The sequence below is a fragment of the Corapipo altera genome, unplaced genomic scaffold (genome assembly GCF_003945725.1).
Source record: "Corapipo altera isolate COAL_440 unplaced genomic scaffold, ASM394572v1 22, whole genome shotgun sequence".
Lineage (NCBI taxonomy): Eukaryota > Metazoa > Chordata > Aves > Passeriformes > Pipridae > Corapipo > Corapipo altera.
In genome coordinates, this window is record NW_020884886.1 from 11,949,461 (window position 1) to 11,963,901 (window position 14,441).

General features: G+C 33.3%; 1 protein-coding gene across 1 annotated transcript in view; it reads left to right on the plus strand.

The window, feature by feature from the left end:
• The window catches only part of PCDH7 (protocadherin 7), a 362,273-nt gene extending 358,204 nt beyond the window's left edge, over positions 1–4,069 (plus strand). The window contains exon 3 of the mRNA XM_027642840.1: positions 4,002–4,069. Within this exon, the coding sequence (XP_027498641.1) occupies positions 4,002–4,009 (8 nt within the window). The 3' untranslated portion in view covers positions 4,010–4,069. The remainder of the gene's footprint in view (positions 1–4,001) is intronic.
• The last annotated feature ends 10,372 nt before the right edge of the window (positions 4,070–14,441 follow it).

Genomic DNA, 14,441 nt, shown 5'->3' on the forward strand with positions numbered 1-14,441 from the left:
TATGTAATAGCATCATGCAAAAGAAAATAAAAATAATAGCATCACCCCACAATAGTTGGTGTTTTAATGCTGACTAAGTACCTATTTCTCAGCATTTTCCCTTTAGAAGTGTATGCTTTTGTGGCAGAAAAAAATGGTTACTGTTTAAAAAATGTGTCTTTTGTTTTGAAAATTAATACAGTTCTGTTTCATTGTTTCTACTTAAAAAGAGATTAATTAACCTAGTTTTGTCCTGTCTCTGTTCAGCAATACAATCTTAGATTTAACAGTCTTCTTCAGATTTCATTAATCTGCACCAATAATTTGTACTCCTCCCCAAAAATAAAGGTGCTTCCTAATAAAGATTTGTAGGAGAGAGAAGAAACAAATCCAATCCCAAAAAAGAAAGCATCATCCAGATTTAAATACTCCCAAATATTTACAATGAAATTGTGTATCATATAAATGACTGGTACATATTTTGTAATTAGTTATTCTTGTTGTTTTTTCTTGTTCATTTGCCACAATATCAATTAAATTATAAGTCCATGAGAGTTTTATCATTTATTTCACCTAATGTCTCATAATAAACTTCAGTCATTTACAGTGGGTCTCCAAGTCATTTATGTGAATTAGTGAGTCTCTTCTGTATTGCAACAGAAGTAATGAGCTTATGCCTCAGAGTATTTACAGTTTACTAAACAACTCTTCCTTTTTGTATCTTGCATATTAAGCAACATTTCCCTCTTGGAATAGTCTTTATTTTATCCATTTAACACAACAATGAAAAACATATAATTACATCTAGCCATCTGAATTATTGGCTAAGAATTTAATTTTAATTAATTAGAATAGAACTGGTGAATTCCCTTTCCTGGGGATGGTGGGAAAATGAACCATTCTAAAACTAAGAGAGTCTTCCATTCCTACATTCTAGTATAACCTCAGTGTTTTGACAAAATTTCAGTTTGACTGTTACTTCTATCTGCCTAAATACTTCTCTCTCTCTTCATAAAATAATATAATGGTTTGGGTTGGGAGGGACCAGGAAGAATTTCTTCATGTAAAGAGTTGTTAAACATTGGAATGGACTGGTCAGGAGGTGGTGGAGTCACTATTCCCAGACGTGTTCAAGAAACAACTGGACATGGCACTTAATGTTATGGTCCAGTTGACAAGGCAGAGATTGGTCAAAGTTTGGATGCAATGATCTTAGAGGTCTTGTCTAACCCAAATGATTCTGTGGTTCTGTGACCTTAGAGATCATCTACTTCCAACCCCCCTGTCATGAGTGGAGATACGGTCTGCTACATTAGGTTGATCAAAGCTCCATCTAACCTGACCTTGAACACTTCTAGGGATGAGGAATGGCTGAGGTCACTTGGTCTGTTCAGCCTGGAGAAGAGGAGACTGAGTGGAAACCTCATTAAACTCAAGACGATCTGCTGTATGACCTCTTCCATCACTGATAAGTCTGTAGTTCCCCTTATCTTTCTTCCAACAGTTCTTGTAGATGGGTATCACATTTGCTAACTTCTAGCCACCGGGAACCTCTCCTCTTAGTCAAGGACTACTGGTAAATGACTGAAAGTGGCTTGGCAAGGTCTTCCATCCTCTCCCTCAGTACCCTTTGGTGAATCCCATCTGTCCCTATTGTGCATTGTCCCTATGTGTGTCTAAGTGGTGTAGCAGGTCACTGACCTTTTCCTCCTGGATTATGGTGGTTGCATTCTGCTTCCCGTTTGTGTCTTTCAGCTCCGGGGTCTGGGTACCCTGAGGATGACTGACCTTACTATTAAAGACTGAGGCAAAGAAGAAAGTAAGTATCTCGTCCTCTTCTGTATCCTCTGTCACTGTTTCCCCCCGCATGCAATAAAGGATAGATGCAGATTTTCCTTAACCCTCCTTTTGTTAATGATGCATTTGTAAAAACTTTTTTTGTTGTCTTTTACAACATCCCTTCTGTATGCAATGACTAGATCTGCATCACTAGTAGCCTTAAAAAAAGTTTTCATGCAAGATAAAAAAATATAAATCACAGTTTGATTTGTTTATAAAGTAGCTCAAGAATAGCAACACAGAAAACAGCATATAAGGTACAGAAAAGCTTTCTAAACTGTTTCAAATCATAGGGAGTTGCAATTCAAATATAATATTGGATTCTCTTCAGAAAAGGGCTGTAGACTTATTCCCTGAGACTACAGACTTCTTCATTTCCATTTACTCCTTATCTGTCTAGTTATACGACTATCCTTGGTGTAACTAGCACAATAGAAAATAAAGAATGTAATGAAAGACAGTACTGAGACAAAAGCAAATTCAAGGTCAATATATTGAATTTGAATTAATCATCATTGAATGATGTGGAATTATTTTATTATAGCTATTCTTTTTTTCCTAATTTTATTAAGACAGTGTTTAATAAATATGCTTAATAGGGACCTAAAATACTTGTTCACAGATAAATCCCTACCCACTTGCATCGTGTGTATTAATCTACCTGATCTCAGTGGTAGATGGAAGCCAGACGGGAAAATATTTCCTCTTCTTGGCTCTTTCCTGCTCTGAAACTTCTATTTCCATCTCTGAAGTGTTATCATACCCTTTAATAAGCATAGCTCTGCTCACTTCTTTCACATTTGGTGTTGCAGGAGTGTGGTTTAATGAGGTGTCCAACAACAGAGTCCAGAAAACAAAGAGAAACTCTTAACAAACCCCTTAATTTCTCTTCTTCTGCATACCTTTTAATCGCATTATGCCATTAACCTAACCAGGTTCTACTCTTTTAAGAGTATCTCTTTATTTATTTATCTTACTCATATTTGCCAATGAATGAGTTTTCTTATATCATTCATACAGTATTTCTAACCTGTCAGAAATTTCAGAATCAAAAAACGTAAATACCGTGGTGAGTTATACCACAGAAAAATGCAATAAATTAATTAGGCTAGCAACTTTTTCCAGCAAGGTCTTTCAGTGTAAACAGGCATCTAAGCATGCAATTCTTTTTAGTAATTTCTATTTGTACATACACACACAGATAAAACAAAATAAAACAAAATACCCTCAAGCAAATCTGTCTTCCATAAGTTTCAGATAACACAAATTCACTACCTGAAAAACCTGGAGCCAAAAAACTTGTAACCTTGGCAGTCTTGGTAGGTAGGTTGCAAACAGCAGACTTTCTAGAAAATACTTTGTTTCTATAAAACACTAGTCTATACAAGACAAGCATTTATTTTCTAGAAGACAAATGTTAAAAAAAAAAATTAAGTATTTCTAAATGGTCCTGCCTTTTACCTCAGTTTGCAGTAAAATTTACCTCTTAAACATGAATTTTTCAGACACATTCTCACACAGAACTCTATCTTTGGAAACAAATAAAACTATACAGGTAGGTTGAATTACATTAAAGGAAGCATATAAGTGCAACATTCATAAGGGCATAAAAAATCATTAAAGAACTATGCCTTGAAAAAATATTGTAGAGGGACTACAGCAGGAATTCACTTTTGTTCAACAAAATGGATTGCCAAGAAGTTTGACACTCCTAAAAAAAGGATTGTGCTAGTATTGAAGTCATCCATAGACATCATAGCAGTTCTTTCTCAGAAATGAAAGTTTGCAAACCTTCCAGTTGAATGTAGTGATGATCCCATTGACAAGATGACATTCGTTTGAGAAGCAGGCAGCAATAGATGGATAGATAAGTCAGATAGATTCTTTCAGATGACACAGGCTAAATATGCAGTCGTAATCAGTATTTCAGAACAGTATCTCTAATTTGACACTGATGCAGAGAGGTTTCTATGCAGCTTTCTAAAAATGGACTTTGTTGTCACATTGGCCCACGCGTGTGTAAAACATGCTGTCACTCTCGCAACCTCTTGTCCTGACTTTTGATGGAGCTCCACTTATTTTCAAGGCATTTATGAATAGAAGAGAGAATGCAAAAACCACACTTGCAGATTTGTCCTGAAGTGAAGTGTCAAATTCAATGTGTGTTGAACTGTCTTTTTCAGGAGCATGAACAAGACAAAGCAACCAGCAGAAGAAACTCTATCTTTTCTGATACTGGATATGAAAGGGAAGAATCTTTCGCTGCAGACTTTTTCTTACCTTGTTGCCTAAAGTTCAGAGGAAGGTTTGGGAGGCAAGAGGGGAAACAAATTTTACTTTTGTCAATCTAAAGAACCTATGAACATTTATAATGGTGATATATTCCACATTTTTCCTTATGGAGAAACATCCAAAGTAGTCAAATGTTTTTGCCTCAGTAGGTAACACTTGGATGAGTTCTAGTGACAGATAATTGGAAAAACAACTGTTTAAATATGAAGCATAAATATTTCTTATAAACTGCACAGAGTATTAAAATTAGACATTACTATATTAGAAATTAAAATCAGCAGATGTGTTAATTTTTAAAATATTTCTTTTTAGTTTTTTTCAATTTTTTCCGTTATTTAGTTTCTATGAACATACTAATAAGTACATTCAAGCTCCAGCATTCAGTTTAGCAAAGAATTGGATACAAGTGCCACTAGAGAGTCATGAAAAATTGTGGAATCTGTGACCTGAACAACTGCATCAAAAATTGATTCTAGTAGTGGTACTTAATAAAAATGTATCCTATTATTCATATGTTCAATCAAACAACATTAATTTAGACTATTAAACTCTTAGACATTTTCACAAACACTAGTTTCAGTCTCAGAATTAGATCTTTCACATGCTCAACATCATAGCAGAAAGCAGCATTTTCTCATATACAGAGATCTTCAACTCCAACTTGTCTGAAAGTTTGGGATTCAAGTATGAACTGTAGCTAAAAGGTTGACCATTTGAGAATTCCAGATATAACAGTAGTTTGATTGTAACCGTCCAGTGACCAATGAAGACAACATAAGAAAAAGCAGTCAGAAAAATCAAGAATTTTTGAATAAACTGATGAAGCAAATTCTGTTTGGAAATGTTTTTGGTTTTATGAATATATTTTGATTCTCAAAACAAAAATAAATAAAAAATATATGAAATAATTTTTATTTCTAAAGTCATGACAAAGAACAAACCTCAAGCTGGAAGTTGTCTTTTGTGACTGTACATTTTCAACAAATGTGAAGACATCATTAATGAAAGGCCAGACTTGACACTTTTAGATGAATTATTTTTATTGGAGGCAAAATCCAGTGGACAACCTGTTTCTACACTAATCACAGGTAGCCTCTTCATATCTTCTCATTGCACAAAACAAGGCAGACACATCGTCACATCTATATTTTTCAGGTGCAAACATATGCTACGATTAATAGTGTTTCATGTGCATGCTTAATAGGTTAACACTAAGCGGTAGTCTATCAGATAGAGTTTAATGCTGTAAAACTTAACAGTTTTATATACAAAGGTACTAGGTCTCTTTAAAGGCTGAATATGTAGGCAGATGCAGTGAAACTGTCATTAAAACAAAGATATGACTCTCTACCCAACTGCACAGAGTTTTCAGGTTGTTTGGCTGACAAGTTTTTCTTAATGTGAGGACACCAGAACCAGCCAATTTATTTTAAGCTCTATCAATTAAGCAAAAACTGGAATTAAAAACTTTAAAACTGAGAAACGCAGAACTGTAGGGAAGAGAGGAAAACTAATTTTAAAGAAATTTGTGCATAGATCTACCCTCTGAGCACTGAGTCTATTCAATGAATCCTGTTCACTAATACTGTCCTCGATTCAACAACATTTTTTGTCCTCTGGTCTGTAATAGACTATACCCAGCTTCTTGGTATTCCTGAAAAGAGTGTCTTCTGTTACTCTGCAAGTATGTGCACTTGTATACCTTCTTGCTGTATTTCTCTCCTTTGTACCTACCCGAACGCTACACTCCTGAACCCTTGCTTAAGTATTCTAATTTGCTTTTTCTAAGAAATTATATTCCCTTTATTCTTAAGGGTCCAAGAAAAACAGAAGATTACATATATATATATATATATATAAACCTTTTAAAAGGATGAAATAGAAAATATGTTAATCTAAGTGGTGAGAAATGGGATAGAAACCCCTTAGAGAAGATGATTTATATATAAAGGAAACCAAAGGCATAGATAGAGATACTCTAAGTCACTGTTTGAGAATATGTTATTCCCTTTGCTTCAGGATCATTAACTGAAAAAGGAAGTATTAATTTATAGTGAAGTTTACAAGTATATAGAAAGTATTCATGAAGCCTTAAATAACAATACACCTTTAAATATTTTTAAGTGTAGTTGGTATTCAATCTTGTTTTAATCAAAATATCTACAGAAATTTAGGCCAAATGCATTAGTAAGCTCAACTGCTTTGAGTTACTTGATTTTTGCAAAAGAACCCTAGTTTGTCAATGATTCAAAAATGTATCAGATTTTTTTCCTATGATTCCTGACATAGAATTACTACCTCTTCAGTTTTCATTATGTGAACTAAATTTTATAAAGCAAAACTTTTCAACCCAGTTCTGGAGTCTGAATTCAATATGATTTGTGTTCTCAAGGCAGGATCTCAGGTGAAACAATAGAAACCCACTTCATCTACCCCCACAATGGTTCAGACTAGCAGATGAGAATCTGAAGCTGCAATTGAAAGAGACTCAGAATTATTTATAAAAATAGTCTTGGTTTTAACAATGATCTATTGCCATAGCAATTTCAGCATGTTTGCTGATAACAGTGCAGTTCCTCTAGCAATTTTTAAGATTTTAGAAACTTTATCAACTCCATACTTTTGTATTTGTTTGTTGTTTTTTTTTTTTAAGGTATTTGTGAGTTTAATAAAAAAGAAGTGATAACCTTCTTTGTGGAGTTAGTAACCCAAATGTGTTTTTGGTACTTATCTGAGGATTTCAACAGTGAAAAGAAAAAAAATTGAGTGTTGTGCAACAATATTAGTGTGCAAAAACAGGGGAACATTAGAAGGGGTTTCAATTTTAATATTACCTTTAGCTGAAGAAAGGCTTATTCCTTTAACATAGAATGGCAGATACTTAAAACAGGCTACTACTCTTAAATTGGGGTGGAATTCTCATTGTCTGAGTGAACACCTCTGTATCTTCTCCTGTAATAGGATGTAGTTAAATAGAATTGGAAGAATAGAATAGAATTGACCAAACAATAAAAAGTTTCTGTATGCTACTGATTGGTACCAATGTAATTTGTCCTTCTGAATAACTCTCTAAGGGACTTAAAAACCCTGGAAAAAATGAATAAAAAATTAAATTGTGTAATTTTCTTGAATTTTAGGTGCCCTTGTCAGTCTGATAGTATAGAAGCAATCAGACACTCCTTGGAACAAGGGAGTTACAGATTTATGAGCAATATCTGTTAAAATCCTGTATGAACAAATGACTAATAACAATGACTAATAACAGATAGGAATAGTTTATGAGCGAACTGTTCATTTTTTTATAGTAGATTTTTTTCTATAGTGTTTTAAATGAAACGTATTATTTCTGAAAGCTATTTTGCTACTGGTTAAATTCTGTCATTTTTTCCTGAGACAAAGTGAAAGTCCAGATATTAAAGTGAATTTACAATTGTTGATATAATCATACACACACAAAAAATAATAAGAGGATTATATCTCTAAAATGCTGCTCTGAAGAGCAGGTCTCAGGCTGATGCACCAAAAAAAATGAGATCTGGAGTCTTAAGACTTGAGGGTATTCTCCAGAAAAGGTCAGAGATTTTCAGAGATGCAGTTAACCCTGTTCAGCAACAGGTAAGAAAAGAAATTCTTATTTCCATTGCTCCCGAGCATAATAATTTTATGTGACATGCAGCACCTTCTTTAAAACCAGATTGATTGTCATTAACTGCATTTTTAGTCTCTAATTATTTATTAATGAAGTCCTGAATTTAGATTGAATTACTTTGATCAAGACTGAATATATAGTCTGTCATTTCTGGATTACCCTTCTAAAGTGCCAGAATTTAGACAATGTTATGCTGTATTCTGAATTAAAAAAAAAAAATTAAATTAGCTTCTCAGCTATTCCTTTACTAGGCTCAGTGCACCTGCATATCCATATGTAATAACACTTTCATTTAGAAGAGATTTGCTTTGCAACCCTTCATATGCGTAGCCAGCATTTTAAATTCTTAATGTATCCTCTTCTGTATTTCAAACTCAGATAAATAAAGGACATTTTTTCCCTATTAAGTATCAATATCTGGTTCTTATCCAGTTCTTGTTCTATTATTTTAAAATTCTTTCTATATCAGTTCATTTTAACTTAAGTTTTTTGAGAGATCAGAGACTTTTTAAGCCTTCTTTGTCAGATATGTACTTTTTTTTTATTCTGATATTTTTGTACTTGTCTTACATTTGTGCATCTCCAAGATTTAACAAGTTTTACTCTGTACAATTAAAACAATTCTGTTTATCATATCTGATCTGCTTTAAAACCACTGTAATCATGTTGAAATTTTAGGAAGTTGTTTTTCTTAACCACTTGCATGGAAAGTAAGCACAAACATCTCAAAATAGAAACAGGTTCACCAACAGATCTCAAAATACTGATGTTAATTGATCTTATTTATCAGAGATCTAGTACTCAAAATATTCCAAAGATTATTTTTTAAATTGGTTTATATTTAAAATATCAAAATCCAAGGCTGATTTAAAATCTAAAAAATTTTATTACTATTCTAAATAATGAGCAGGACAGTGTATTGCTACAAAACATCTGCACTGGCAGGTAAGGTTGCTAGCAATCCAATAAAGTATATTACTGCAAACCAAATCAAATTTGCAGTTTATATCTGCATTTGACAAGCAGATATTTGACCTATTTGACCGAGCATTTTAGAAAAAAGTAAGGATTTAGGAATCACAATAAAACCTCTTCAGTGCATAATGTCATATAAAAACTAGGGAAAAGGATAGACAAATATGTCGAGGACAGAGAGAGAAGGCTGTATATGTAACAGTTTCAGGAGATCCCAGACCTTCAACCACTTTTGATTTTCACATTTGGAAGAGGTAAAAACATATAAGATCTGGAAATAACAGTATTTCACCAGCTTAAGTATTTTAGCCTTAACTGGTGCTAGAGGAGATCAGATAAATCATCTTATTGAAGAGAAAGTTGAGAAACAATTTGGTCCACATGTATAGGTCCAAACATACAGAAAACAGTAATGGGAGGCTTTTCAGCCCTTTTGACTAAACTATGAGAGGATGCAAGAATCAAAAGTCTGTTTCCTGACGCTGAGGGTAGTCTGCCACTGCAATAATATGGCAGATGACAGCAACTACCAGTGGTCTAAGTCTTTTAAAAAGAATTGGCTAATCTTTCAAAAGATGTTCTCTAACAGAGCTGTGTGAAAAGTTCAACAGCATTTCTGCATAATGGTCATTTCTGGTACTGGAAGTTGGGAGCTTTTGAATCAGCATTTTAATTCTCTTTTCACATACCTCTGAACAGAACTGACTGTGTTGGCTACATGCTTATGACAGTTGCATCTCTTAGTTAAAACAAAAATTCATACTTCAGCAGATCGGTTACTGTCCTCTGGGTTATGTATCATTTGTGTGTGTGATACACAATCAGTTTGTTGTCATCTATTCTTCTCCCATCAGATACTGACCATGATAAAGTCAAGAAAAGAGATCAGTAATCACAGACTGTTCAAAGAAAGCTTTTCACATTGATGACTGGTTGATGTTTCTTGCTTACCTCCTCAGGGACATACTGACAACTAAATTTCAATCTGAGCAGTTTCTTGCCACTACTCCTAAAAAATCTTTAATAAAGTCTGTTCTAAACTTATTCTGTCTTTATTCTCCATTCCCTTCCTTCCCTTTACAGTGCAGATCTCTTCCACCCAAAGGATCATCTGCTATTGTAAAGGCTTAAGATTTTTCATCCTTATCTATTTCTGGAATGTTGCACATGGATAACTGTTCCAAGAAAGTTTTCTACTTTGCTTTTCAGGTTTCACAATTGGTAGAAAATATTCTAATTCTCAAAAGGAAAACAGTTTGTTTAATTATGTTATTTATTTGGTCAGTAGTACAATTTCTGATGTATTTTCTACCTTATGGTTTGGAGGTCAAATAAGAAAGAAGCAAGCTATGATGCCACATAGAAACACAGAGTGACATATGTATTCCTAAGAAAGACCTTTTACATAGAAAATATCATTGATTTCAAATATACTGGTATATTTTGTACACAGAAATAACCTATTTCCTATTGGCTGAATTCTTTTCTAGCAAAATGGTAGCCAGGTAGACCTTCTGGACTTCCCAGGTAAAACAAAACTCCTATTGTTAAGGTAGGTATTTTCTTCAAATCAGTTTTGAGTCTTAGAGGAAAAGAGACAACCTGCAGAGTCCTGAAATAAAGACATCAAACCAAAACAATGAGAATAAATAAGAAAAAAATATACATCATAAAATATCCTGTATAAAAATGTTAGACTGTCAGCTTTGTGTAGTACTAAGTCTATAAAACTACTCAATTATATTTGCAGTGAAATCATTTTCTACAGATTTGGTATGATTTAGATAAGCAGAGTGCAATTAAATTCCTTTTTCCTCCGTGTATGTAGAATATTAGAAGAAACTGAATGAAAGTTTTGGTAAACATTTAAGACATTTAAATCATTCTACACCTACAGTAAGAAATGGGGAACAATTTATTTACCAAAAGTAGAATAATGATTTTTTTTTCTACGATTTCTAAGGACAGGTTTTTCTTTTTAAAGTTTGGTTCATTTAATTAAAAATCTTGATGCTAAACTGAAGATGAGGGCTGGTTGATAGAATCACATCAAAGGAGTCTTTCAGAAGAAATAAGTTGTATGGTGTGCTAGAAATGGAGCTCTTTCACTAGCAATTCAAAATTGGAAGGTCAGAAAAGAAACTTGATGTACCACGTTTTACAGAGAACAACAGTAACTTTTGGGAGGTTGTTAATACTGCATGACTGATACATACAAGGGGATTTTTAGTTTGCTGATTGTAAGATACAATTATGATAAAGAAACAGAAGTGATTAAGCAAAACAGTAAGATGATGAAGTTCCAGTAACTGTTGAGATGAGTAGATATGCAGTCAGATATGCAGTCACATTCTCCAGTGGAAAAAAAAAAAATGATTTAGAAATAGACAAGAGACAAATAAGTAATACTGCAAATCTCATAGATTGTGTCATGTTGGTTGTTTGTGTATCTTCCGTTATGGAGATGAGAAATGTGTTTCTCTAACCAAAATGTCATCCCACAAAAATGTTTTTGTTTCATATGTTTTAAGATCTAATATCTTGTTTTGAGTTTTATTGTTTCTTTTCCTAATCTGTTCACACCTTCCAGAAAATTCTAATCTATGATATTAAGTATTACCTCAAACAAACTCAAGGTGTATATAATATTTATTAATATAAACAAGCATAATACAAGTCACTAACAAAAGCTTCCTTATTTCTCTACAAGTGGAAAAAAATCCATACTCTCTCACAGTAAAATTCATGAAGCATAATAATAGACAAAACATTGACAAAAAATTCTTTAAGGCAAATGTCAGACTACAGTTGTTCCTTCTTTCAATTTACATTTAGCAACACAAAACCAGTTAAAAACAAAGCTTTGCAAGCACAGTACATATCTAGCTCTTCAAATAATTTAAAAGTCTTTATTATTCCATTATGTTTTCACTTTGACAAATTATGAAAGTGTTTGATTTTGTTGAACATAATGAGGATACTGTAAAAAGACAAATATAAGGTGCTAGTCTACACTAAATCAAAAGGTCAAATTTTTTTTTCTTACTGAACAAACCTAATCAGTGTAGCTTATTAGTACAATTAGATGAAGTACATTCTCCAGTTTCAGCTATCAATTTACTCTTAGGCACTTTTCACTTTACTTAATCAAATTGTGAGATTTTTCCAACTATATAATCAACATGTAAATTAAATTGTAAAGAAACAGAAAAAGAAAATATATTATTTTATCAGATTTTTTTTCATATGATCTATCTACAACAGTCTTTATTCAAAAAGGAAAGAGGGAAAACATTGTATTTTTCCTTTCCATAGTATTGCTATCATTAACATTATAATGGCAAGTCAGTAAATTGCTATTTTCATTTTGAGACAAGGGGCTTATACTTATTATGGGATGCTAGCATTTTAATGGGAAAAGATGATTTAATGTAAATGATAAACAGATCATTTAGTACTGCTAATGCTTCACATTATGTGTTTCATTAATTGAATGTCCTATGTAGCTTACATTTAAGTATACACAATTACATCAAGCTCATTTATTTAGCTATATGTGCTGGCACACTATACAGCTAATATTTGTCTAATCTAAAATCTGAATACTATTTACCATACTCTTCACCTTTCAATTTACACACAATTATAATAGCTACTGTACGTGAGATTAATGCAGAAAAAAAAATGAGCACTTGTATGACATTTTATCAAGGAAGTTCAAGAACAGTTCACTTAGAGTTTATTTCAAGAACTATTGAAGGTTAGTGATGAGCACAATATATGAACCATTGATCTAACACCTTCACAGTCTCCACAGTATAATTATGGGCAAATTCATTTACTAACATAAGATACTAGTTTGCAGTCCTTTGGTTATGCAGTGTATTTTCCTGAACACCTCTATACTTTTAAAGAAAACTGTTGTAGCTTCTGTTTAAAGTAGTAGTTATTTAAAATAATATTACTCAATTAATTGAAATTTAATTTATCTTTATTCCATGAACCAGTCTGCTTGACCTTGAAACTTTATTTAATTTCTTGTTTATAATTTTACTTATTTTGCAGCTGGGAAACCTGATATCAGAGATAAAGAAATTGAGTTTCTAAGAAACCTGCAGCTAAAGGTTAATGTTGTACTCAGGAGTAGTTGGCATTACAAATACTATAATTTTATGCATATAATCCTATATCTAAGATTCTCCATAATTCTGAAAAACTACCTCTGAAAAGTACTCATACATGGAAAATATTTCTACCTTGTGCATATCATTAAGATGGGAAGATAACAAAAACTTCTGATCTTTCCATTTTTAGGGAAAAGCTATGAGTACAAGTTTCTCTTTACAATATCTTTTGGAGGCCCAGTGGCTTCATCTAGTATTCTTACAGGTCCAACTCTCAGCATTATGATGTTGACAGTGATGTCTCAGGATTTTTATGATTTTTAACTTTTTGTAGATTTTAATGTGTCTGTGCAGTTTCTCATGCTTTAGAATAGTAGTTAACACTTACTAAACCCTATTCCCCCATTTGATATCGAATTTTCTAAATTCTTTAGGATTGTTTAGGCTCCTTTCAAGGCAGGACTACAGTAAACACATTCTGTTTAAGAACATATGCAACCCAGACCTGAAAAATAAGACACTATCATAGTCAAAGTGACCTTCAAGCTTGGAACCTTGGAGAATGTCCAAAGACAGTACGTGCCGTGAAGAAGAGGAAGATGAGGAATCATAGAATCAGCTGGGTTGGAAAGGACCTCTGAGATCATCAAGTCTAACTCTTGATCCACTACCACCGTGGTTACTAGACCATGGTACTAAGTACCACATTCAGTCTCATCTTAAAAACCTCCAGGAACGGAGAATCCACCACTTCCCCGGGTAGCCCGTTCCAATGCCTGATGACCCTTTCTGTAAAGAATTTCTTCCTAAAAAGAAGGCAGAAAGGGGTCTTAGGACCTCTGACTCAGTCTGGGTAGGCATGCCAGTGGAGCAGATCTGGGGAGGATCTGGAGGACAGATAATTCTTGGATTGGATGGACAATACTATAAAAATGTAGAACCACTGGACACGGGTATGAGTCTTTGTACTCCTTACACCAGAAGGTCTTCATTAAAGACCTGCTCTCTATCTTATCTATACTAAATTTGCCTGGAGTTTTTTTACTCCCCATTTTTAGGCAACAACAGAAATCAGAAAGTGATTTTAAAGACTGACAGGGATCTGGTGAAAGATGAAGGTTCTTTATCAACTGAGAAGAGTGAATATAATTAGCTAATGATCCTTTTTTATTTCTTTAAAATATTAAAATAGAAATTATCTGGTTGTCAAAAATGAGATAGCTTTAATGAATATAGGGAATAGATGAATGCAAAAATATTTTACACATTTCTTTCCCTGTGTTTATGGATATGAAGTAGGAAGGAAGGGTGAATTATAAGGAACCAAACATTTCCATTCCGAACATAGTATTTTGAAAGCAGTCATAGATGACTTGTTCAAAAAACAGAAGCCTATATAAGAGACTCAGGAGCAGAACCACATCTTGTCTAACAGTTCTCATCATATCAAGCCAATTTCTCCTACTTCCAGGATACCACTGTGAGAATTACAGCCTCTTAGAATTTTAGAGGTTTTTTTTTTCCTCCTTACATGCTTTCACAGAGTTTCTATGTGATTCCTGCTTTACTGAGATTCAAAACAG